We start from the raw sequence: 27,872 nt of genomic DNA on the forward strand, positions 1-27,872 counted from the left end.
AAAAATAGTGCTGTGAAAGAGGGTCAATGTTCCAAGGTCAATGGCAAGTATTCAGTCATGGTCTCTATTGTGCTCTGACTCCCATTTCCTACCTTACAAAAAAATCCCAAAATGCTTTTCACTCAAACATTTGAAAGTATTGCTTTTTGTTTTCTATGTTGCTGCTATATTTTAAATCATCCTCAGAAGAGTGACACAGCTTTAAAGAAAAAAGGCAGGAAATTTTAAGACAAATGAATGTACCTCTTTAGCAACCGTATGCCAATGCAGGTGAGTTTCACACACATCCATTCTTTCCTGGTGAAGGAACTTGCACTTGTCTGGCACCAGAAGGGCATCACTCACAAACTCGCCCACTGGAAGGGAAAAGAAAAGAAATCAACACAATATTATTTTTACTTCCAGTATCTCATCCTGTTAAACCTCTAGCTACTCCTAGCAGCTTTTGTGAATGAGTGGCAGGTTTGCAGAGAATGGAACAGTTTCTAGAAGATGCTTCAAATTATGACCATCTTTCAACTTGCCATTGGAAAGGAGCTCCAGCCTTTGATCTCATAGATATTTGTTTATAAAACCTCATAATAAAACTTGCAGGACCCATTGCAGGTATGTGTGGTGCAACATGAAGTCAGGAGTTGGCAGGTCTGATTCCAGGAAGGAGACTACAGTGGCAGGGAGAGACAAGTACGTTTTGCCTTTGGTGCTCTACATAAAACAAATGACACCATCACCTTGTTTCAAAGCATTTGAGAATATTTCCATTGATACAGTGCTAATAGCAACACAGTCAACTCAGTTATTGTTGCTGCTGCAGCCTCTTTATTGCATCCTCATTTCATCAGCCAGATAAATTCATGTTAGCCCAGAAGGCTGATAAGCAAGTAGAGCTTATCAGCCAGGAAACAAGATGATTCATGACCACCAGAATATCTGCTCAGATCAAACTGGGTGAAGAGCCTTTTTTTCCCAAGGACATAACTGACCAAAGAGGTTGCTCCATCTTCAACAGCAAAACAAAAATTTACATGCTTACAAAATGAACACTGCTCACAGCATCAGTACTCAGAAATTGAGGTGCTAAGTAACATGATTTATTAGACTAAAATCACTGTACTTCTGTACAATTCTGAAGTTGCAATTAAATAACCCGAAACCCTCTCAAAGATTTTTTTTAAATGGAAAATTACAGAGGCTCTAAAAATAAGGAAAAACTGAAATACTTTAGGGAAGTGTATATACTGAACATATACTGGATTGTGAAAGCACACGACTCAGCAGGCATAAATCAGCTCCCTAAAGCCCACTTGTCTGCAGCCTACAAAAAACTACAGTCTGTGTTACATGAAAGAATCAAGATGGTCCAATGGATATTAGGATGCAATAATAGGTTAATTGATCAAAATGAAATGACTACAAGTTTGCTTTAAGTAAAGAGTCATCTCAGGGAAGTGATGAAGTGGCCCTTAAGGCTTACAATTAAAAAGTCAGTTTTAAAAATAACCAACACCCAATGCATAGGAAAAAAGCAGAATCCAACAAACACACCTTTGCTATATACCACACCAAGATGTGCATTTCACAGTAAATTCCTTACTGTATTTCAGTGCCTTTGATCTGAAGTCCTTAAAGTCAATTAGTCAACTATGAAATAGCAACTAGTTTCCTTGACTTTGTTAATTAACTAGGGGGGAAAAGTTGTTATTTTTATGCTTCCTTGGCACACCCTAATGCCTGTAAATTAACATAAGCATTTTCTAGAGGCGCCCAAAATTACCTTGCAAAAATGAGGAAGCACACTTTCTGGTAACCCTAAATATAAAATATGCATTTTCATTTAACAAAGTCTCCGTTCCCAAGGGTGTCACACACAAATCCTGCAGTGAAAGCTGCATAAATTTGCAGCTTTTTGGAGACCAGCCTGGCACACACTTGAACTTTCTCAGGACACAAGTAACTGGCAACTATTAATGCTTTAATTTAGTCAAGTGCCTGAGCAGTGGACAAGCACACAGAGGCTTTGCAGAAGACTCAAGAGTATGATGGTTTAATGCAGAATTGCTGTGTCCTGCTGCTGGGGAGGAATAACCCTGGATGGTGCACCATCACAGGCTGGCAGCCAACCTGCTGAAGAGCAGCTCTGCAGAGGAGGACCTGGGGGTCCTGGTGGACAACAAGCTGTCCCTGAGCCAGCAGTGCCCTGGGGACCAAGGAGGCCAATGGGATGCATTGGGAAGAGCATTGCCAGCAGGTGAAAGGAGGTGATCCTGCTCCTCTACTCAGCCCTAGTGAGGCACGTCTGGAGTGCTGTGTCCAGTTTGGGGCTCCTCAGAGCAAGAGAGACAGGGAGATCCTGGAGTGGGTCCTGTGGAGGCTGTAGAGATGATGAAGGGATGGAGCTTCTCATGAGGAAAGGCTGAGGGAGCTGGGGCTGTTCAGCCTCAAGAGGAGATGACTGACAGGGGACCTCATCAGTGTCTGTCAGTGCCTGCAGGGAGGGGCCAGAGCAGGGACCAGGCTCTGCTCAGTGGTGCCCAGCAATGGGACAAGGGGCAATGGGCAGAAACAGATGCACAGAAGAGATGACACAGAGAGGGTGTACAATCTCCTTCACTAGAAATATTCTAGAACCACATGGATGCAATCCTGTGCCATGTGCTCTGGGATGATCCTGCTTGAGCAGGGAGGTTGAACCAGATGGCCCACTGTGGTCCATTCTACACTGACCCACTCTATGATTCTGTGAAAAGTAACACCATCGGATATACCACTGAGTTACATCCACCAAATGGAAAGCTGTATGTCCAAAATTCTGGGTAAGGCAGCTTGGGCTGCAGTGTCATTAAAAGTATGCATGAGTATGCAATAATTTAAAATAAAGCACATTAATTTTTGAGCATCTAATTATATCAACCAACTCGTAACAATACACTTCAGAAAGAGTCGATGTTCAGATGTCAGTGAAGATACAGTGTTAGATTTGACTAGCACTCAGAAAATGTGCATTGCTTTATAGAATCATATTGCTTGAAAATAAGGCAAGAGCATCCTCACAGTGACCCAAATTCTTGTTTCAGATATGGCTCCATGTTGCAAACAGTTGCTGAATTTCACAGAAATAAACAATCCATTGGAACAAGCCCTCCTCTGTTTTTTGGAAGGAACAGAGGACGTGGGGAGAGGATGGCTGCTCATGGTAATACTCCTTCAATATATAGAATTATAGTAAATTAGGTGTGTGAAAATCTAGGCAATAGTAATCATTTGCAACATTACATGGGATTTCTATTGCCTTCAATTCTATTTTTACTACAAATGAAATTCAGCTCTATCTATTAGACATACACAGAGCTAATGTTCTAGAAACCTTTTTCATTCCTTTCTCAATAATTACTACTGAAGTTTAAATGCAAAGCTTTAAACTTCTGTTCTATATTTTTTTGGTTCTTTTTAAAATAAATTAATGTTCAAGTAGCAGTTTCACAGACTCAACTGAAGTAATTTGACAACTGCAATATTTAATTTCCTTGGAGTAATCTAACAGAAACACAAATCCATCAGAAAGAAGCACTTCTAGCACTTTAGGCTTGCAGGCAAGCTTCTGCCTGCATTGTTCCTGTACTTGTTTAACTTTCAATTCTGCTGAGTCATAAAATTTATAGGATTCTTTGCTTTTTTGAGCGAGTAACCCACAGATTACACTGGGAAAACAAGCACACATGAAGGGAGAGCAATCCTGCGCATCCAAAGAGAGGCTCTTAAAAATAAGGAAAAACTGTAATACTACTTTTCTTTGCCAGTACATACCATGACAGAGAGAGCTATGCATTACTTTGACTGATGGAGCAACCCAGACCAGTGCTGGTTGTAATTTGTACTATCAGGTGATGGGATTGCCAAATTCAACTCCAATATTGTTTTTAGTTCCAACCCAGCAATACACTGACTTTGCATCATATTGGGCTGGTCCTCAACACCCCTCCTGTTTTGTTTAAGCAGGATAAGCATTGGTATCATTACCACCAACAACACTACCTCTGTCTGCCTTAAATTTATTACTATTCTTGTATTTTGATTACAGCTGGAAATCTGTCCTGTGCAGAGGTACTCTAATAATAAACCATGATGGCACCATTTTTCTGTTATGAGTTTATAAATCCATACATTCTCTCAGGTTATCCAACATGCCAGTATAACAGCAACTTGTGTTCCAGTAGCTGCTCACCCACTTTTGCTGGGAAGGGTTGGTTAAAACCAGACCCTGCTGGCTTATGGGTTTCTGGCCATCTGGAGAAAACAGCCCTAAAGGGGACTTCTGAGTAGAGGCTGTGTTACCACATTAAAACCCACCATCATGTGCCCATCATTCATTTAGCTGAAGGCAGCCAACATCCTGCTCAACATTCTGCAAATTTCTTCTTGCTTAACTTTCCATTTTTGACTGCACATCACCACAATGTGTATTGTGTCAACATAGTAAGTCACATTTTAATTTAATTTTAGAAATATCATCTTTGCCCCCATAATGCCAGTGACTCCCCTCCTGATGTCCAGTTGTCCATTGTGTTTGTAGCAGACTTCTTTTATTGCCCCATCCTGGTGTATCACAACAGGTTACCAGCTCACATTGTTCAAAAACAGTTTTGCAGATGTTATAATGCCACATTTTAATATTTAGTAACTTTATTTCAGTCAAGGACATTCTATTATCTGAAAAATACTCTTGGAACAACAACAGATTTTTTGCTGTAAGACCAGAAGTTCTGGTCCAGAAATTTCATTTTTCAACACAGAAAGTACTAAGAATATCATTAAGAATCAACCTCTAACAAAGAACTGGAATTATAGTGAAGGCTACCATTCACACGATCTTTAAACTCTTCTGTCTTGGTTTAAAAGTCTGCCAAGGAAGGCAGGAACCTTCCTTGGATGGAAAAATATGAACCCCTTCCCTCCAAATTAGTATAACTTTGAAATTACAGGGCTATCAGGCAAAGATATGGGAAAAGGAGAGGGGACTGAGCCCAACCCCTGACCCTCAGCCAAAATCTCGTGGTATCTCTGCACTTTCCAAGAGAAAACACCCCAGCTACCAAGCTCGCTCCTCAGCTACGAGACTGCAGCCAACTGCACCTTCTCTCCTGTGGCCACATCTTTTTTCTCTTAAGTACTCATTGTTGCCATCTCTTAGGCAACAAATGGGAGAAAAAGTCCAAGAGAAAAATAAGAAAAGGAAAAAATCCTAACTTCCAACATCTTCTCTAGGAAGAAAAAGGCTCAGCAAGTCCGCATGCTCCTAACAAGATGATTGCCCTATCTGTGTAATGGAAGGTATCAAGGCAAAGTAGTGCAAAATAAAAGCACTGTGTGAGACATGGTCCTGATCAGCAGATTTTCCAGCCACTCCATAAACTAGATGAAATGTGAAGATCACACCAACACTGAAGAGAAAAAGAGCAAAGATAAGATGATAAAGGTAATAAAAGAAAATCCATTACAAAACCAAACACCTTCTAGCAGATGGCTGGGCTCCAAACCAAAAAGTAAGCATGTTCAGAGTCCTTTCAAACCAAGCCTGTGTTAAATTTTGCACGAAGAGGCAGTGCACATGCTGAGGGTCTGGGGCTCAAGGCTTCATTTTCATGTCACCAATGAGAACAAAGGCCTTGCTGAAACAAATTATATGTAGAAATATACATATAATTAATTTGTGGTGCCTACTATATCTTCATTTTCATAGGGTACCATACATTAAAAAAGGTTATTTCTCAAACCTTCCTCCTCCTTCCTCTGTAGTTCTTCCATCAGAAACATAAATAGAATTTCAGGTCACTTTGCTATTTTGTTGCCTGACTGAATTTTCTGATATAATTTTCTTACTTCCCAGACAGAACACAAGATGAGATTTGATGCATTATGCCACTAGCAGATATATGTGTTTACATGTAAGAAGATTCAAATGCACATCACCACACACTGACATCTTTATAAAAAAAGCAAATAAACATTCTTCAAAAGTCCACAGCACCTCAACAGTTTATTGCAACTTTAAGTTCATTTACATCTCTCATCTTTTTACTTGTTTCCCAAATCTTTGAGGAAAAAATTTTCTGTGAGTTTAGTAAGATCCCTTTTCTGCCTCTTTCTTGCTCAGTAATGCAACATGAAAGAGCTGTGCTGAAGCCCATTACCATAGCATCATGCCACAGGGATTCCTGCTCCTGTCCCACCTTCCTTAAAGGCCTACAAAGTAAAAAAACACCACCACAGAAGTTATCAGTGTGACCAGCAGCAAAGGTCACCTCAAAAAAGGCTTCCTGAGGGATTTTCCCTTCAGTTTTCTTCCTCTAGGTACGCACCACTCATGCTAGCAAACTTGCTTGCCCTGCACCACAAATCAAGAGTTTGCCTCTCAAACACCATTTACCAAGAAACAGGCCCAAAAGCAGGCTGCAAAATTCACTTTGGGAAGATGACAAATTGCTGGACTGAGTTGCTCTCCCTTCTAATTCCTTGGCACACATTGTATCTGCAATGCTTCTCCAATGCCACAAATGAGAGAGTATTTGTTGCAGACACAACCCCTTCCCTCACAATTACATAATCCTGCCTAATTTATTGGAATTCTTCAGTTAGGAAACAGCAGGAATAATGAAGTCTGGATAGCCTGACTCCATCCTGCCTCAGTCACAGTGCTTTTACATGATTCTGCCCAAGTAAAAACCTTTTATTCTCCTCCCACACTGCACTTAATTGCTCAATGCTTCTTCCCCTCTCTTTCTACAGCCCCAGCACACTCTTTGGATCCCTTTTTTCCTTTCCACTCCATTATGGCAGTAATTCTGCCTGACAAATCAGTAAGAGAACATGCTCAGCTGCTCTGGAAGGCTGCTGAACACATTGGTGACTGAAGCATAGCTGCTTACAGTGGTAAAAAAGATGATAAAGTGAAGGATGCCGTGAGCGGATGCTTGCTGCAGAGTAACTGGTGGCAAGTTTTGGTGTTTTTTCAAGTAGGGAGGTTGGTCCTTTGAGATTCCAGGTCCCACCCTAAGGTTACAGCAGCATGTCTGGCTAAAACAGGTCTACTGCAGTGCTATAAAAAAAGCCAGCCATAAGAAGGTGGAAGGTGCTGAAAGCCAAGGCAAGTTGGAAAAGACTGCTTGATCCAGAATAAGAGGGAGTTACTGGGCTACTTAAATGGGAGGGCAGAATAACCAAAAAAACTACTGGAAATTATTTGATCTACAGAAAAGTCAGTAGAATTCACATGAAGGAATAAGCCTGAAAAAAGAACACTACCATAAAACTCTAAGGAACAGATATGAAACATTATAGGCTTAATGAGACTATTTTGTGAAGATTTACTACAATTTTGTCAAGAACCCTGGGCAGAATGTCATACATATGGGTGCTGCACATAGTCTGAGTAAAGGACCAACTATTACCTCAAGAAAGGACCTATTTCATCCTCAGGACAGAAAGATGACATCTGTACACCACTAGAAAATCTTTATGCCAGCATCACTGGTCAAGTATTGAGATACTGTTAATAAAAAAAACAACTCACAGAAGAAAAAGCCTCAGGTGGTGTATAAAATAAAAAATTATTTTGCAGAAATGCATCTTCTTCATAATTTTCAGGCTCTTCTTTTATCTAAAATACAGTTTGCTTTTTTATGATCTATTTTGCATCTCAGAGTATTAATTGCCTCCTATGTTGTAGTCTTCCAACTTTACTGAGATTCCTTTTATTCCCTGTACTCATGTACTTTAGTTTTCTTCCAATTACACATTTTTTCATGACTGATGAGCTCCCATACAGCTCTGTCAGGCAGGACAATAAATAGCAGAGCATGGTATGACTCAAGTTAGGGGAAAATAGAGGAGCCTACTTGCACATGCATGCTAACTCTATAGTAGGAAAGGAATTGGATTTTTCAAGGCACATTTCTCTGTACTCAGTTTTTAATGAAGGAATGTCAAGACTGAAAAAAGACAGCAAAAAGACAGCAGCTTTTAAAAAACAAAGACATTTCTAAGAACCTTTACAGAAATTATTAACAAAACTGTATATCATGATTTAAAAAAGATGACTGATACTGCATGACCCATTTTAGTGCCCTTCCTTGTATTTAAATATAAACACTAAATAAAACTTAGTGGTATTTCTAAAGAGCAAATACATTCCAAACCTTCAAGAATCTTGTATTTGTGGATGTTTTCCCCCCTCAGCTGCCTTCAGGTTTTCACAAGCTGTAATTGTGTCTGAATTGCAGAACATATTAGGCTTCACAAATGCTACCAAATGCACTAATTTTAGCACTCCAGGTATTGACATAATTTTCTGTTACTGCTAAGCTGCACAATGAGTTACACACCAGCTGTCAGTGTTCCTGCTCCCCCTCTCTCACAGCAGGCAGCACACGTTTTGCAGCAAGACCTGCAAATGCAAATCTCCAACCAGTTTAAAATTTTGTGCCATTCCTCTGGCTGAAGGGATACTTAATGCACTTCACTATGTAAGACATACTTGGAAAATGGGCCCTGAAATGGCAACAACATCCAGTGAGAAGCAATTTGGATTAATGAATTCTTTAATACCTTATGTATTCATACCAGTGACCTGCTAAAGACACCAATCAAATGGAAAGATGTCATAAAGATAAAATGCTTGGCAGTAATTCAGCACAACTGGGACCAGTAATCTTGCTGTGCTTTGCATTATTATATGATGAGATGTTTCTCATGGACAATTCTTGGTAATTGGAGTAGAGCATCTGGTATTAAAAGTACAGCTAGAGAAGGGCCTGTTAGTCATCAATGTCTAGTGGGAGTAATGACCATAGGTAGGTGGAAAGAATGAAAATACTTCAGACATTTAATGTTTGATCATCAAAAGCCATTTGAAATGTTAACATTTCAATGAAGGATATAACACATTTTAAACAAGGACATGTTTACTTCAGCAAGATTTCAATTCTATTCCCCTGCTCCCCCTTCCCAAACACCTTCATATGGCTCATTTTTAAATAAAAATTTGGATTCCTTCTACTTCAATAGCAATTTAATCCAGTTGTTCCTCTCCTTCTTTCTCTTCTGACAAAGAACAGAAATTATTATGAAATCCAGTTCAGGCAGTAAATGTTTCTCCAATATTATTTTGTGCAAAGGCTATCATGAGTGAACAAGTAACCTTAGAAGGAGCATTTGAAATAAATAACTCCATGAGCAGCACATGAATATCAATTTTATAGAAATACTCTGTTGATTATTAACACTCTAAGCAATCCAGAACACTGCTGAGTCCTGACCAAACTTTCACTGAAATTGTTACTATTCATGAGAGAGGACTATGCCAGATTACCAGTGACATGGGAAAACAAAAAACTGCTTTGAGGCTTTGCAAAGTTTACAAGCTATCAAATTAACAATTACCTAACAAAACAATACTTTGTTCTATGGAAAGCAAAGCCTGTACCCATCTCTTAGGATGAATGGCAATGTGTTCTGGCAGCTCAGCCAGGAGGCAGCTGGGATGGGACAGCTTGGGAGAAAGAGAAGAGCCTATTTACCCAAATAAGGAAGATAAAAGCAGTGGCCACACAGACTGAATGTAATATCACAATCAACATTCAGCCAGCAACACTTTTTAGAAATAAAATACTAATTACTAGGAACAGACAAGTAATAAACACTGTCATTCCTTCATGTTAAGGACAGTTCTGAATGGTCAGTAAGCCAGGTTTTAAGTACTAGAGCAATAGAGAACTTGAAACTTGTCTATGGCTACCATACGGCCACCAGTTTTCCAAAAAACACCTTCATGGTTAGCAGTTTTAGGTTCTCTGATTTTATAAACTAGATTAACATACAAGGTTTAAAACAAAACCTGACCGATTTACATATTCTAAGATACAGAATCTGAGGGAATTTTTCCTGATGTCTGGAAAATGCAGAAGCTGTAACCACATTGCAAGAACTACGCTTTGGGGAATTACAGGCTTCCTCACTTCAGTTTCTGGGAAAATCATTAACCAAGACCTACTGAAAGCCATTTCTGGGCACATGGAGATGATGATGATTAGCAATAGACAGATCTAACAACGGTAGACTGTGGCTGATCAACCTAACTTGCCTTCTAAGAAGAAACAGCAAAATTGGTGAGTTAAGAACAGGGCAGTAGATACCAACCAACTTAACTTTAGCAAGGTATGCAACACCATCTCCCTCTTGCAACATCTTTGTACCCAAGTTGGAATGTTCTGGTTTTCATGGATGCAGTCGTAGTTGGGTAAGTGCTGGGGTTGGGTTTTTTACTGTTCTTTCCTTATTACCGTTGTTTTGCTAAGAAGCACTGATGGCTGGGTACTTGAGATGGTAGATGAGAGGAAACTCTTTTGGTTTTTGGGACTTTCTCTCAAGGGAGACAGACATACCTTGAGAATGGGGGCAGGTTAAAAGAGACAGGGTTGGGGGAAAGCCCCTTTCTCTGTCCCTGAAGGTTTCCTAGAATGACAGTCAGACCTGCTGCTTGGGGAAAGGAGTTCACTGCCACCACCATAACCCAGCAGGGAACCTTTCTGCTGCTGCTGGGCCCCGCAGCCCCCTGCCCTGCCAGGACATCCCGCAGGTTCCAGCTCTTTGCTCTGGAACTTCTGATACATCTGATATGTCCACCGCCCCGGGATTTTCTGCTCATCCCTGCTGCTCCAGCCTGGTGCTTCCCAGAGTCCTGCTGGGGCACTGGGTTTTTATTATACATACTAGTAAAGAACTGTTAACACCTGTTCCCATATCTTTGCTTGAGAGCCCCTTAGTTTGAAAATTCTAATAAGTTGGAGGGAGGCAGTTTATAGTCTCCAGTCCAAGGGAGACTTTTTTGCCTTCCTTAGCAGACACCTGTCTTGTAAACCAAGACAGTGAAAAACTGTGCTGTGGAGCTCCATGTATAATGGCTCTTGGCTGTACTGTACTCACAGCCACACTCTGCGTGGAAGGAAGTAAAAATACCACACCTCAGGGCTTCTTTTTGGCCCTGGATTTGTTTAGTGTATTCTATCAGTGAGGAGAAGATAGGCTGTCTAATGAGGAAGACAGTACATTAGATTAGAGAAATTACCTGCCTTACTGGATATGCAGATTTTTTGGACCCGCTCCACATACTGAAAAATAGTTTCTTAAAGAAGCACAGTGCAAATGCAATTTCTGGCTTCTATCATTAAACACACCAAGAGAGGAAAGGGGACTGGATTCTGTTCACCAGGACTCCAACTCTCCTATCTTCAAGGGTAGGATGTCAAAGTTATAACTATTACTAATGATGGGGCTGAATTGCTCCGAATAACTAAGAAACAAAAGCTCTGTATTGTCACTAACCCTCTCATGAGGGCACCCAATAATGCAGAAGTCCCTGTAACATACTTTCTGCATCCAGTGAAAGTCAACAATTTCTGTGAATGTGCAATGCCACATAAATATTCTATATAAATAGTACTAGCTACAAAAAAAATCACCCTTTTTATAATAAAACTGCTTCTTTCCAGTTCTCATTGTAAGAATTAACTCAGTGAACACAACAGTAGTTACCAAGAGAAGATGTTACGTGGTAGAAGATGTTCATAGTTATCAAGTTATTAATTCCAACCGGTTTCATTTTTTTCTCTTTATTGTAAAAGAGTCATTATGGAGAGAAGCCAAGTCAGAATTAACAGGTAAGATCATTTTCTGTTGAGAACTGAATCCTGACCTTAATGAATAGTATAAACAATATGTTCCATGCAAATACTGAGTGACATATAATATTTGCTACTTGCATGGACTTTATACTCAGAAACTCTTCATAGTGTCTTAGCCTAATCCCTAGTATCAGAATGAAGATTTTTTTTTTTAATTCAACTATCTTGTATCACATCAACAGATAAAAAATAACTGAGAGAGTAAATGGATTTCAGAGTCAGGTGAATACATCGAACTCTACAAGAACACTAAATATATCATATTGTAGGCCTGCAGAAAGGATGACCAAATAAGACGGAATAAACCAAGATAAACCACTGGAGTGGAACATTTTGTAATATATCTAAAAGGTCTATAAAAGCTTATTTTTATAATTAAATCCTTTGCAGATTTCTGCCCCTAGTCAAAAGGGTTTAGTTGAACCATCACTGAAACAAATGCAATGCCAAAGCATCTATCCCAAATGGGTAATAAAACATGAGAATTATACTAAGGAAGGTCACTTCATTATATATTTTTATATGCATGTTTGGCAATGTGTATATGAGCTGAAATGTATCTTATGAGTTTCCACACAGAGAAAACATTAAGCTAACAAAAGTTAGCTGGAGAGGGCACTGCTCAGGAAAACCCAAATTCCATTTGGACAGAGTTACACAAAACACAGGGAAGCAAAGAGCTTTAAATAACAGGTTAGCAAATCAGGAGCAAAAACTTTCAAAAGAGCAGATGAAAACTGGCATTATGTTGTGCAGTTCCTCTGACGTCAGCAGCAACAAAGCATTGCAGATAAGCCTCTAGCGGTGCTAATAACTAAAAGTGGAGAACAGACACAAAATGTGCTCCACTGCAACATCTGCTGGTGGGGCTGCCTCTTCCCCCCGGGCTCAAATTGCCCAGGAAGCTGAACTGCTCTCTCAATGCTCCTCTTACAAGTAACAGAGGAGACACCTTGCCAACAAACTCATAACTCAGGCCAAGACTGGCCCAACAGGACAGCAAGAAGCCTTGATTGTTTTTGAAGTCAAACTGCTACCATGAAAAACTTCACCTATTAAAAGTGATGAAGGGACTGGAGCATCTTCCTTATGAGATCCCTCAGAAAAACTGAGGGGTCTGGGGCTGTTCAGCCTCATAAGGAGACAATTGAGAAGGGAACTCATCAGTGTCCGTCAGTGCCTGCAGGGAGGGCTCAGAGCAGGGACCAGGCTCTGCTGAGTTGTGCCCAGCAACAGGACAAGGGGCAACAGGAACAAACGGATGCACAGGAAGTTCCACCTGAAAATTAAGAACTTCCTTCCTGTGCAGTGATCAAGCACTGGAACAGATCACACACAGAGAGTGTGAGTCCCCCTCACTAGAGACATTCCAGAACCATCTGGATACTGTACAATGTGCTCTGGCAAAATCATGCCTGAGCTCGGAGGTTTGACCAGAAGATCCACTATAATCCCTTTTAACCTCAACCAGTCTGTGATTCTGTACATAGGATTTAATTATGCACATAAGAAGTTTGTTTGGACTGTCATGGTTAAGACATCTTTAAAAATATATTGCCCAACCAAAGCTTCAGATGACAGCTGCCAAAACAGATATTCAGGTACTTTATTGCAGCATAGCCCTTCCTGTTCAGAAAGAAATCTGAACTTGCCATGTCTGACAAGAGAGTCAAACAGGTTGATGTCCCAATTCAGCAAAACAAACACTTTCCTTCTAGCAGTACTTAAACAAAACCCCTCTTTGCCAAATGAAAGGCCACATCAATGAGTTCTTTATCAAGTTTTCACCAAAGGTGCTATTGTACCCCATTTCACCCTCAGCTACAGTTGTCATGTGATAAGCAGAAATCTTGAGAGAATAAGGAAATTCTATGGCAGAGAGACAGATGAAAAAAAAGGGTAGCTCGAGACATCAGTACCACTATAAGGTACCATCTACCGAGACCCAAATTTTAAGAGGAATTTTTGGGCATTCCACATCTCCTAGTGTGGTACATAAGCCAAAACACAATTAAGACACTTCAGATTTCCTCTTGTTACATGCAGTTGACAACAAAAGGATTTTTGGCCAATGACCAGAATCATAGATACCTTCCTTACAAGCCATATTGCTGGAAGAAGGGGGAGGGAAAAACAGGAAGAGGTGGCACCTCAAAGGACTTGGGATGACCTGAAAGGCATCCTCCCAGTTCTTCAACGTGGATATAATATAGTGCAGGCAATGTTACTGAACATTTTGCTTCAGAGCTGTAGCTCTGATAAAATGCAAAAACCTGCTGTAAACTGGTTGTTTTACCAGACCAGATAACAAAACTGTACACAAGCAATTGCTCATACATAATAAAATGGTATAAAATCTTAACCTGAAATTACGCCTACCATTCTTATTAGAATATAAAAGTTAATCTTGAAACAGCTTGACATAAGAGACATTTTGAGGTCATTTACATTTGTGAAAAACTGACATAAAATACTATAGCTGCCTTCATTTCAGAGAATTTCACAAAAAACAAAGGTGCATGGGAATTCAGTATTACTCCTTTATGACATGTCAAATTACCTTGTTACTTAATAAAGGAGAACAAATGAAGTAGTAAAGGAAGTAGCCTTCTGGATAGGCTACAAAAAACATTAGATTACGATTCAATTAGATATTAATTCTAAAATCCTTGTTTCCCAGACTAACTGAGAACAAAGTAACAGACAAAATGTTTCTTATTTACAGAATGGAGCACAAGGACATGTGGAGGGGAAGTTCACACTGTAACTAGAATGAAGTTTGACCTTTTTTTTTTTGACAAAATATGAAACATAAAGATTTAGAAGGAAAAGAAACATGAAAGATTTATCAACTTCAGTTTTGTACACTAACAGTACAATGTTCATTGTGATTTACACATGCTATATTTTCTATATTCAAAATCAACCCTCTATTTCTGAGATAAAATCCAAGAGAACTAGAACTAGAAAAAACCCACACTGGGTTTTTGGTTGGGTTGGGCTGGGTTGGATCCACCCAAATATTTCATGGATCACTGATGAGCCTGGGAGCTTGCATTTTCAATTAACTGTGAAATAAATTTCAAAAGCTTCCTTTTCAGCCATAGGAAGCCGTGTCAGGGGAGAACATTGGGAAATGTTTTTTTCACCCAGAGGAGGGTTGGGCACTCGAATGGGCTCCGCGGGTCAGCTGTCACAGCACCAAGACAGAGCTCAGGTGTTTAGACAACAGTCTTGGGCACATGGTGGGATTGTTTGGGCTGTTTTGTGCAGGGCCAGGAATTGGACTCAATGATCCTGATGGGCCCTTTCCAACTCAGGATATTTATGATAATAAACATAAACACAAACACATAAAATCTCTGTTGGGTAGATCCAGACAACTGTAGTTACAGGAGCTCATCATAAATAGTTTGTAATCTTCTAACGGATTAAGAGCATTCACATGCCAAAGATAACGATTTGACAAAATAACATATTCAGAAATCATGCCCTAGGTTCAACTATAATGAAAAGGAATAAAAACATGCCATATGTAAGACCAACTCAATTAGGAGCAACTAAATCTAAATAAAAACCAGCCTACTTCAAAGCATGAAAGCTCAAACTTCCTAAGAAGACACAGGTGTTGGTTTATGTATTCACCTGAGTACCTTCTAGAAGAAGCAGTAAAAGCCAATATTACTACATAGCCAATATTATTTTATGTTACCAAAATAACTTTGATATCAAGTAGTTAAGATTCAATTTTCTGTTGACCTAGTTGCAATGACCTAATAGAAAAACAGGGTAATTTAAATATTTTATACATCAAGAACTCACTAACAAAGCCACTGGGAGTTAAAGATCAAATCCTGTCATGCATAAAGTAAATAACTTACAATAATCATGACCTTCATTCATTATCCCTAATACAGTTTTTTGCCGTCTTTCAGTATTTTAAACTGAACAATTAGGAAGCATTTTTAATGGCCGGATTAAGTATATCAGCTTGGTTACAGAACTAAAAACTCCTACAATACAACTCTTACCTATCAATTCTGTGGTTTTTAGGTACATTCAAACTCACTAGAAAACAACAACAGAAAGTCAGGATGTTAAGAAGAAAGATTACTACTAAAGTTGTTTTACTTTTTTGAAGCACACTCATATGTTCTACTAAAACTGAAGGACTTTGTATTAGCTTAAGTTTCACATATTTAACTGGAACAAATTCCCCTTTAAGTTCCCTAAGTGATAATTAAGAAAGTTTCCATGTGATTCTGAACATACTGAAACACCATAATATTACTTCTCAACTTGCAGGTCAGTAAAAAACTTCAAAATGTCAGAATAAAGCTTAAATCCAAAAAATTCAGAACTGCTTATACATGCATTAATATAGATGCAATTGCTCATCAGGAAAGATTGTACTGCAAACAGTAAAACAGCAATCCTTCAAGCTAACAGAGTATTAAAGCTATTTGATTTATTTTGTTAACAAGAAGGCTCTGGGTATCATTAAGGTATGATCTCACATTGTCCATCCCCAGAACCAGCAATATTCCTATGAAACGACAAGCTGGGATTCCAGGGCTGGCATGATCTAGTATAAACAGGGAAATCTAGGAAGTTAAAAGCCAAGTTGGTTGTGCACAACTGCTCTGCAGAACCAGATTTTTTTTCCCATCATTTTGTGACTCCCCTACACAGGCATTTTTTCTCACTTTTAGCCCAATGAAGGCAGAAGTAGAGAAGAGCAGAGTACAGTCCCTTTCAAATAAACCAATGCAAGTCTTCTCATGGAGAATAAATAAATAAATGCAAGCACAGGACTAAACAAAACCACCCAAACATTCCCATCAAATGCTTGCTTTAGTCTGTGAATGCATTCCCACGCCTGGGTACCACCACTGTTCTTTCTACAGCTTCCTGTAACAGTAGGGATGAGTAACCCCCAGAATCCTGAGATTCCGCCTGTGCTAACAGGCAAAGACTGGCAGGCATATGATGGTGGTAGGAGGGAAAAAGAGCTTGCTCTGGAGGGGACGCAACACCTACTCATCAGAAGTTCCCTACCTTCCTGGGGCCAAGCTGGTGAAAAAAAAGTTACTGAATGTATGAATTGATGGAATTTGGAATGGATGGAATTCTGTTAAAAAAACCCCCAAAACACCAAATACACCTGCATGAGAAAGGTAGGTTACTGTTGCTACTCATCCCTTTACAAGAATATTAAAAATAAAGATTGTGCATAACCATTCTCAACTTACATTCTCCATTGCAGAAGGTTTTTGGAAGAAACTAAGTGCCCACATTTCAACACAAAATGCCTCCTTGCTACACAGCCATTCTTAGCATCAATCACAAGTGTAAGCTTTCATGTAAAAGACAGAGAAACCTAAAGGGAATTTGTGATTTCACTACAAAGATGCCTGTGCTTGTGTGAAAGGGAGACTGGAAGTGTTGAAAGATGTTTGACCTTCAAATGCCAGTTCAACCTGCAAAGATCTTGGATGTTTACTCAAGCATGAAGAATTCTTTCCCCAGGCACACATTGAGCACCACAATCTATCCAGCGGGAAGGCGGCTGATGTCATCCCATCACAGCCCTGCAGCCCTTGATTGTCATTTCATGGTTACACTGCTGAGTCTGCATCTGGCCAAAGTGAGACCATTCCTATTCCTCTTCTTCAGCCTGACTATGTCAGTGATGAAATCTGATGAATGAACGTGCTAGAATTAAGCAACTTCCAGTACTTGGAACGCAGCCCTGTAATGCTGCCATTCTTCCCCTTGCCAGTACGGACAATTTATCCTTCAAGAGCAGATAAAAATTGAGGCACTGCACTGTCACATCCCAAGTACCAGCTTTATCTTTGCATGAAGGGCAATGTGCCCTAAATGAGAAATCCTTGACTGAAAATTAACCAAGCTCTTTCCTACACTTACTGAAGGTCAAGGTTACAGGTGAGCTCTCTGACACAAACCTTCCCCAAAACCCAGGCTATCTACTAAAAATAAGAATGTAAGAACATATTTATAAACAATAAACAGTCTCTTTAGGTGAGGTTTTTGTTAGGGGTTTGTTTTAAAAAAATATTAAATGCAACTATAAGGAAACACAAAATCACATTTTTCACTGAAAAGAGAAAATTAAAGACAATTTAATACATTCATCAGAAGCCACCAAAGGGGAGATGAATAACCATCCATGTCTGTTACACAACACATCATCTTAGCTAAGTTTTAAGAAGAGTATCTCTCAGCAGTCAGGTCATCTAACAAACAGAGCACCAGAATCTTCCTCTAACACAAATAAAGCAATATCACAAACAACACTCTGTCTATAACAGTCTATTTAGAACACTTTAATAAACTAAATTTACTGTAGTTGTTGAAAAATAAAATAGAAACTAATCTGAGGTTATTATCGCTTCCTTTACATTTGATGAAGTGCTGACATGCACACAAACACCTTAACACTAAAAACCCAGAGCAGTGTTTTGCTATGACAGAAGGATATTTTTCCTTTGTCTGAAATTCTTGTTGTGGTTTAACCTGGCAGGCAGCTAAACTCCAACATGGCTGCTTGCTCACTCATTCCCTGAACTGTCCCCCTCCCCATGGAATGGGGGAAAAGGTAAGACAAAAACAGCCTAACAGGGTTGTAATGGAAGGGAGGAGAAATACTACTACTAGTACTACTACTGATGCCACTACTACTACTACTAAGAATAAAAAATTACTAGTAGTGTTATGGTAGTATAATAATAGTATATTGTACTGCAAAAGAAGCTTTCACTGACCACCCAGTGACCGATGCCCAGACACCTCCTGAGCAGAGACCATGGCCAGCTTTCCCCCTGGTTTATATATTTTATAGTATGTCATGATATGCCATGGAATATCCTCTGGTCACTGGGGTCAGCTGCCTTTGCTGTTTCTGCCCAATTCCTCGCTGGAGGGGTGAGAAGCCAGAAACTCCTTGACTGATTGCAAATACTGCTCAGCAACAACTAAACCATCAGTGTGTTACCAACATTATTCTCACCCTAAATCCTGAACACATCACTGTGCTGCTAATTCTGTCCCTGCTGAAACTAGAACAGGACTCCTTTGCCATCATGCTGGAACAGACTGATCTCATCGCTTCCAGAAAGGATCACAGAGTCCTTATCTGCTTGCTCAAGTAGCATCAAGTGAGGTGTGAAATAAGATGCCAGTAGATGCATAGCAGAGCTGATGAAGAGCTGGGAAGTGGACACAAACAAAACTGGCTTGGATAGCAGATGCTGACAGGAAGAAGAGAATGTGCTGAGAGGAAAAGGCAGATGTCAAGGTAAGAAGAGGATTACTCAGAAGGAAAGGAGAAGTGAAGAAACATCGTTGCCTGGGAGACTTGAGTGGAATGGTGATGGTCAAGACACTGGCATCTGGTAAGCCAAAGAACAGACCAAGGCTGGAAAATCTGGAGCAAGTGGCTCTGTAGGAAGAGCCAGACAGGGGCAGCATCCTCAGAGATAAAAAAGGCAGGAGAGAAGCCAGTTAGAAAGGAAAGGAGTAACTAGTCTGATGGCAAGCACTTTGATATGGCAGAGGAAGATACATAACTATGACAATGTCTATCTCAGTCCACAAAAAAATTCATCTCAAGTGGTCAAAAGCAGGTCAATACTGCATCACAAAAGGGCATAAGGTGTATGCAGAAGTGCATGCAGCAGTACTTCCCCAAGACCCTGTTTCACCACAACTTCTACAGACTCAAGACTGGGGTCCCTAACACCGTATGAGTCATCTTGTAATGAACTGCTGGGTTTTGAAACTTTACAGGCTCTCAGCATCCAAAAGACACTGTGGCAGATGGATGAGGAACTTACATACACATTGTGGAATGAAATTTATAACCTTTCAATTACTTGTTTGCTTGAAACCTAAAGCCTGAAAGTTTTACTTGATAATCTGAGGTCTTCTCATGAAATACAGGGTGAATGACCATTCCTCATCCATCCTTTCCAAGCTACTCATGACTTTGCAAAGTGCTATCAGATCTTCCAGTCATCTTCTTTTCTATACAGGAAAGATCTAATCTACTGTGTCATTTCTTTTATGGGAGCCATGTCATACTTCAAACACTCCCCATCACTCTTAACTCTTCAGCTTCCACTCTTCACTTCTGAAAAGAACCAGAACTTCACACAGCTTTCACAAATACAAGAAGTATTTGGTGCAGTTATGTTCTATGCCTTGTTCCCCATTCCTTTCCTAATAATCCCTAAGACTGTTGGGTTTTGGCACTAATGAACATACATTTTCACAGAACTGTTAATCCCCAAGTTCTCTATCCTGAGAAGCTTGAAGCTACTCACAGTTTCACCATATACACTAACATAAGATTATTGCATTTTGGGACTCTCCAATGAACACTGCCTTTACTACATTAATTTTTGCTTCCATTTTACATCCAGTCACTCTGTATCAAAGACACTTCTGAAATTTTTCATAATTTGCCTTTATTAACTCTACCTTGAATAACTTAGTAGCTTCATCAGATGGGTCACTGCACAATTTACCCTTTTTTACATATCACACATACTTTGAACATCACTGGCACAGGAACTGATCCCTTGAGATTCTATTGGCGACCTTTCTCTAGTTTGAGGGTAGACCTTTAATTCCTGCCTTTTCTTATCTTTATTTAGCCATATAAGAGTTTTCTCTTCTATTCCATGGTAGATTAAATTCTTTAATAGCTTTTGGTAGTGGACCTTGTTAAACAGCTTCTGAAAAATAAAAGGAAGCATACTATCCATTTGTTTAACTACTCTAAAAAAAACCAAACCAACAACTCTTACTCAGTTATCATGCTCACTGACAAGTTGAATATTCCTGGATGTTCAGCACTTCAAAGCCTCTCCCAGACAGGCTTACTGAACTGTATTTCCAGAATATTCCCTAGCAGCTTTCATAAATGCTCAGTGAGTACCATCACTGACTGTCCCTCTGCAGTTAACTACATAAAAAAAACCCGAAAACAACAACTCTTGCTCAGTTATCAAGCTCACTGAACAGTCCAGTATTCCTGGATGTTCAGCACTTCAAAAAAGTATCACCTCTCCCAGACAGGCTTACTGAACTGTATTTCCAGAATATTCCCTAGCACCTTTTATAAATGCTCAGTGAGTCCCATCACCGACTGTCCCTCTGCAGTTAACTGCACCAAATCTGCTGGCAGCATTCAGTTCTACTCCAAGAACAGAATGTATTTAGCACGAGAATTTACAGCTACTTTCAGTTAGGTGAGAATTTTTCGAAAGATGCTACATATGCAGACCAATTTCATGACCAAATGTTAAGATGGATGCTTCCTTTCTGCTCCTCTCTGGTAGATTAAATTCTTTAATAGCTTTTGGTAGTGGACCTTGTTAAACATCTTCTGAAAAATAAAAGGAAGCATACTATCCATTTGTTTAACTACTCTAAAAAAAACCAAACCAACAACTCTTACTCAGTTATCATGCTCACTGACAAGTTGAATATTCCTGGAACTTCAACACTTCAAAGCCTCTCCCAGACAGGCTTACTGAACTGTATTTCCAGAATATTCCCTAGCAGCTTTCATAAATGCTCAGTGAGTACCATCACTGACTGTCCCTCTGCAGTTAACTACATCAAATCTGCTGGCAGCATTCAGTTCTACTCCAAGAACAGAATGTATTTAGCACGAGAATTTACAGCTACTTTCAGTTAGGTGAGAATTTTTCGAAAGATGCTACATATGCAGACCAATTTCATGACCAAATGTTAAGATGGATGCTTCCTTTCTGCTCCTCTCCCCATCCTTCCTTCCTAAGATGCTAAAACAAACAACACATTAATTAGCAGGATGCTCCCAGTACAAAAATTAAGTTTTTTAGATTGAAGAAAAGCACAAAAAAAAAAGGGATAAATTAGCTGTGTGGCACTACAAAGATATTTGGATAAAAACTTCCTGCTCTGTTTGTTTCAAAAACTGGATGCGTACAATGAACATGGCATGGAACTTACACAGCAGGTTCATGCATGACTCACAGGTGGAGTGTGTGAATGTGCCCATCCATCAAAACCAAAGGTACATGCTTCATTAAGATTCCTTGGATACATACACTCACATAAACATTGAGACTTTTCAAGTAGTCTCAATGTGTATGTCAAGCAGACTGTTTTACAATTTGGAGCCCAACTATCAACAGATACTTACAGTTTTGAAGCTTCTTTCCAGCTTCTCTCCAGCTTCCAAATACAAATTAAGGATGACACCCCTCTCCCTTATGACATTTATGAAATGAAAACCATGATCTCTGAAGTGTTTGGGTAAGATTAGAGAAACTTCACTTCTGAGAGGAAATACATTACAATACATCACTATACATCTTAACATACACATAATATATCTATCTATTAATTGTGAGAGCCAACCAATACATTACTCATCTCTAACAGTTTATCTGAATGATCAGTAACTCCTCTGCTTCCTGTCAGCTAGAGCTGCCAGAAAAACTAGACATGTAGTTGTGTAGGCTGAAACTAAGAAAATTTTTTAAATTTTAGGAACAGTGTGGTGTGGGGCTTGTTTGAATCACTCACATGGCTGACTGAAGATTGAGGCAAGCTGGAGGTGAAAAGCTAAACTAATAGGGACAGAAAAGCTCTGGGACAATTATTTAATGTCATTCTGTTAATTAGGTACTGCATGGAAAAGCCAGTGGAAAGTGCTTCCAATTATCCAGAGAAGAATTTGTATTGCCAATGCAATAGAAATAGGTGCAATGTAAGCTCAGAGGAGGTAAAACCAGAAAGTTTTGCCATTTACAGAAATATACAGGCACTTCACATTCTTGTGTGAAAAAATTCCACCATTAAAACGGCAAGTAATTTTAGAGACCTACTACTAGAAGAACTGCCAATTACATATATCTCTTTTAAATTATTCATTCCAGGCATAACCTTGGTGTTTTCTTTGATATAATTGGCTAGACATACATATCGAAATTTTATCCCATTGAAACATATCCCATTTGTTGCCTAAGAGACTATAAAGACTGTACTTAAGAGGCAAAATATGTGGTTGGGAAGGAGAGGAGGGAGAAGAGTGCAGCTGGCCTTCCTTCTCTATGGAAGGGTAGAGACAACACCAGATTTTGGCTGGAGGGTCAGGTACTGGGCTCAAGCTCCTCTCTCTCTCTTGCTCTTTGGATCAGAAGGGAACAGTCGAGTGGCTGCTACTGTGGGGAGAATTCACTGCCTCGGGTTTTTTGCAACACTTTACTCAACATCAGCTGCCCAACAGGACACCCCAGGGCTCCTTCCAGGGCTGCTGAGTTTCTGATACATTTTGTTTGTTACCCAGTGCGTGCCCACCTCTGCCATTCCAGTTAACGCTCCAAGGTTCCTGCTACAGCCCATTTCGCCGTCCGGAAGGGCACAGGAATTGGCTTCCTGGTGTGAGTTTGTGAAGGAATCCCCTTTTCTCTCTCTCCCGCCAGCCTGCCCGCCATTACCACAGGGAGCCGTGCCACAGCGCCCCCTGCAGGAGCGGGGGAATCACCGCACCGGCCTCGCCTGGCCGGGAGCCACCAGCGCCCCTGCTGGCCGTGAGCGGAACTGCACCGGAGGGGAATGCGCTCAGCTTCTCTGGGGTTTGTTTGTTGTTGTTGCTGTTGTTTGTCTGCTTGCCTTGTTATACATATAAATCTGTATTTAAGTAAAGAACTGCTATTCCTTTTCCAATATCTTTGCCTGAAAGGCCTGTAACTTCAAAGTTTTAATAATTTGGAGGGAAGGGGTTCGTAATGCAAGGGAGGTTCCTGCCTTCCTTGGCCGACACCTATCTTTCAAACCAAGAGCTTTCAACAAGACGATAATTTCACCAACTGCTGCATTAATAAAGCATGAAAAGTTAAAAAATATTTTCAAAGACATTTTTTTAAAAACCAGGTGCAGAAGCCAGTTTTTCACTACATATTTTTTTTTTTTTTGTGCAGGTAAATGCTTGAATCTGCTTTCTAGAGGAATCCCTTCAGAGGTTCTCTCCCAGATTAGCCCCAAAACCAGGACACCTATCTACTTGTTTATGAACAAATGACTGCAAGTAATCACATTCTGATTGACAGAGGCTGTATACATAATGAGATTCCAAGACATCTGGATGTTTCCAACACTGTGAATGCAGTGTTTAGCAGCATACAGTAATAGGATAATGAGGCAGAGCCATTCCCAACCATGCACTTCACACACCTTGCTATATCCTGTCTGCCATGCCCACATAATGATCCACAAACACGCACATAACAGCTTCTCATCTCTATCCAGGGTTCAGGATGTATTTCACCAACAGAACATTAAATGCCATCTATTCAGAAACTCATAGCCACACATTTATCCAAGTTATAAAAGAATCACATCTCTGGGACAAGGATGCCTGCTCCCACAACCAGCAAGGAACATGGAGTGAACTACTTCATTTCATGGGCCACCCTGCCCAAATTCAGCAGTTGCTTTTCCTTGGGCAAGCAGTGAAGAGAGGAGAAAGTGCAAACTAGAAATGCTTATTGCCCACACTGCCCCAACAGTGGCAGAAATTTTGCCCTCCTGCTGTGACAACCAGCAGAACTCCCACCAACACTTACATGGCCAGGCTGGTGGCCACGGTATTTTCCCAAAAACAGTTTCTGTAAAGCAAAGAAGAAATCATTGTTTTCTTGTCTGCAGTAACCCTGCAAGCTGTGCCATACAGCAAGTGGTGCAGGCACTAGGGTGGCGCACACACCTGATGCCAAGAGGAGTTCTGCAGATCTTCACTCTTCAACCAGCACATCTCACAGCTCCTCATCTCCTCATCATCCTCACCCAAACACATTTGTGGCTGCATGCTCTCAGTCCTCACTCAAACAATGTAATTTAACTCTTTAAGATTAGATCCAATTAGAACATTTTTAGGGAATATTTCTGTGGTCAACGCAAAGACACATGGCTGATTCAAATAAGGAGCTTTCATTTTGTCTTGTTTAAACCACTGTTTTTATGCTTTAGTTGCATTCTCTTAAGAAAATATGAAGCTGTGTAATATACTAAATCTGATGGATGTCACTGAAATACACAGCTACAAAGAACTGCTGTTAACTACTGCCCTGCACAAGTCTCAAAGAGAAAAAACTCCTGGAGCAGGCAAGGGCTGTAGTGAAATGGGCTCTACACATTTGAAAGCCTTGGCTGAAGATTATGATGCAAGCAGACTGTACATCAAAGAGGCTCTGGCCTGAAAGCAGCCAGATTTCTGTCACTTGCTGTTTCTCAACTGTGAAAAATACTGTCAAGATGGAAGAAATTACTGGGCTAGTAAGTATCCTCAGAGCAATGCAAAATTAAGATTCAACCCTGCAATCAGCTTCCCACTGACAAACTTTCTGTTGGTAACCTAATTCTTACCAGATGGATTTAACAGTGGTCTAGGGCAAGGGTCTATTTGCACTAAAATTACAGAGGAACGGGCACAGGCAATACTCAACTTCTGACAATGTCCACTAACAGCTACCACACTAAGAATATCTGAGGCACACACAGAACTGACAGACAAGATGGAACTTTTTAGAAAATTATCTTTTAATACTGAAGAAGTACTAGGAGGAGAGAAAAAAAATTTAAAAGCTCTCTGGACTCCTTAGTTATATACAAAAACATGATTTAAGAGAAAGTATTCCAAGACAGACATAGTACACAACAGAGGGCTGGTTAATGGAGAAATTGCAGATTATGGCTACTGCCACCATTTTTCCTACAGAGGAAGTAATTATGTGGCCATCTATCCCCCAGGAGACCCTTGGGAACATCAGTATCTAAGGTTTATTCTAGTCTGGGTCAAAAGATGAATGTCAGCATATGGAAATGACAACAAACTCAATGTGTCAGACACAACTACATAAGCCTCAGTTACAAGGAAATCAGAAAAAAAATAGCGTATGTGAGGATTTAAAAGTAAAAATAGAGGGCTAAGAGCTAATGGGAATGAAGCATTTAAACCTCTTTAGAATTTTTGCATCCAAACCTTGCTACCTAAGATAGCAACCATACACCTTGCAATGATTTTTCTTTCAAAACTGCAACTCAGGGAAGGGCAGACTGTGCCCTGTGTTTTAGCTACTCTACACAAACGAACAAAATTTCTAGAAACATTGCATATTTAAAAAAAATTCTTTCATTATTTGTTTCATGGAATAACTGGTCTGAGTTGGTTTCCATGCCTTTTATCTGTCCTGGCTTACTAGAAAAGCAAGTTCCAACTCTGAACTCCAGCATTTATCACAGTTCAAATGGCAGTGGTAAAGCAACATACTTAAACATGGAATAACATCAAGAAAATGTCATGCCTAGAATGTTAATGAAAACGGCAAATCAACAATTCTATTTTCTAATGCAAACAAAAGTAAAGGTTAGCAAAAAAAAATGAGGGCCCAAACATCCCTTTTAATTGATTTAAAGCACCAAGGACACAGAAGAGAACAGCAAGCAACTGCTACAAAAATAAAGTTGAAGGCTAAAATGGGGGAATTTATGAAGTATCTTTTGTTTTGTTTCAACAAATACAGATTCCCACAGTATTTCATGGTAAGAGGCCAAGTACTAGATATGCAAAAAATAATGTGAAAAAAGAAGGGCTTAATTAGGGAAGAGCAGGAGTACTTTCTTTCTAGATAATGCAGTTCCAAAGGACCGAAAAACTGGACAAAACTCCCTTCAGAAAAGACAATAATACTGAGGTATAGAAGACATTTATGTAGATTCTCTATCTTTCTCATGAAGAGACTGAAACAACCAGAGCAGGAAAAAACAGACTAAAACTGAGTCACTCACCCAGACATCTGTAGGGAACCACAATATGTGGGTGGCCATTGCACTGCTTCCATCCCCTCTTGCACCAGTTCTGTATCGTAACCGGCTGGTTGGCTTCAACAACATTGGTGATTTGCAATTCAGGGTACACCTAGGATTAAAAGCAGAGAAAAAGACAAATGTTACCACAAGTATGTACTCTGGGTCACTGTAACACATTTGTAACAACACAGTATTCATCTTTCCTTTCTTCTCCCTCTTCTGGTGTGTAAAATATTTATGTCATGATATGACTGTGTGCATGCATCTGGAAAGCCTGGTGTGTCTGTTCCTCAGTAAAAACATGTGGCTGCTAGTTCAGAAAAATTATGGTGGTAACAGCTGATTGTCAAAAGTATAACTATATTTGACAAAGTTAAAGATCAGCTAATCACAAGTTAAATACCTTCTCCTCCATGTCTAGGTAAAACTCCATATACACGGCATATTCTCCATACACCTAAACTTAATAGCATGCCTTTATGTTCATCTCAACCATTTTAATAAACATCAGCATTCTTGCCTGATGCAGTCTGCCTGGTACTAGAAGTCTGTTGAAAAAGTTATTCATATTTAGGTCTACATTACCAATTTCTAAATTGCTGAGAACAAAATTCTATCTGGTTTAATATCACAATACACTTCTACACCCACAACCATCACACCAGCAAACTTGCTGATGAATTTATTGGCAAACCACAACTTTGGCTTTTTATCCCACTCAATCCCTTTACCCCACCCCCCTTTTCTATACTAACACAGTCTACAGCCCTCACTTTACATTTTTCAAATTGGCAATCTACCAGCCCTAACAAGAAACTCAGAAGGTACCTATTTTCCTTTGCCTTTCCTCAAGCATTCCTTACCAATTTCCAGCTGTGTGAGATCTGAGCATTTAAGTGCTCTAAAAACTAGTCCACTCACATCTACCAATGGAAAAGAAAAACAGAAATAGGAACAAGTCTGAAGTAACTGGAGATGGTCCAAAAACATCCTGCAGAGAAGTAACATAATCCAAAAAAAAAAGAAAACTGGGTTAAGATGGGGTGAATTCTGAGAGTCCAAAACTGGTGCTTGTAAAAGTACTCTAAGAATCTTGACAGCCCCACCTCAAGTAAAAAAGATTTGTCTCAATCATGGATCTCCACTGAGATCATGGCATCTGAGAGACAGTGCCCCCTGGCACTCCCCTGATTGAAGGTTTAAAATATAACCATGGCAAAAATTAAGAAAGCAGCTTGAGCTAAAGTC

The 27,872-nt window shown here is 39.8% G+C and overlaps 1 protein-coding gene across 3 annotated transcripts in view; it reads right to left on the reverse strand.

The window, feature by feature from the left end:
- Positions 1 to 27,872, reverse strand: part of LOC120500562 (amyloid beta precursor protein) — a 186,696-nt gene that overhangs the window by 90,133 nt on the left and 68,691 nt on the right. For all 3 annotated transcript variants that reach the window (XM_039705626.1, XM_039705625.1, XM_039705627.1), the window contains exons 3-4: positions 26,604 to 26,733; positions 244 to 356 (exon numbers count right to left, since the gene is read on the reverse strand). In XM_039705626.1, coding sequence (XP_039561560.1) covers positions 244 to 356; positions 26,604 to 26,733 — 243 coding nt within the window. The remainder of the gene's footprint in view (positions 1 to 243; positions 357 to 26,603; positions 26,734 to 27,872) is intronic.

This window comes from Passer montanus, unplaced genomic scaffold, assembly GCF_014805655.1.
Source record: "Passer montanus isolate IOZ18808 unplaced genomic scaffold, ASM1480565v1 scaffold180, whole genome shotgun sequence".
NCBI lineage: Eukaryota > Metazoa > Chordata > Aves > Passeriformes > Passeridae > Passer > Passer montanus.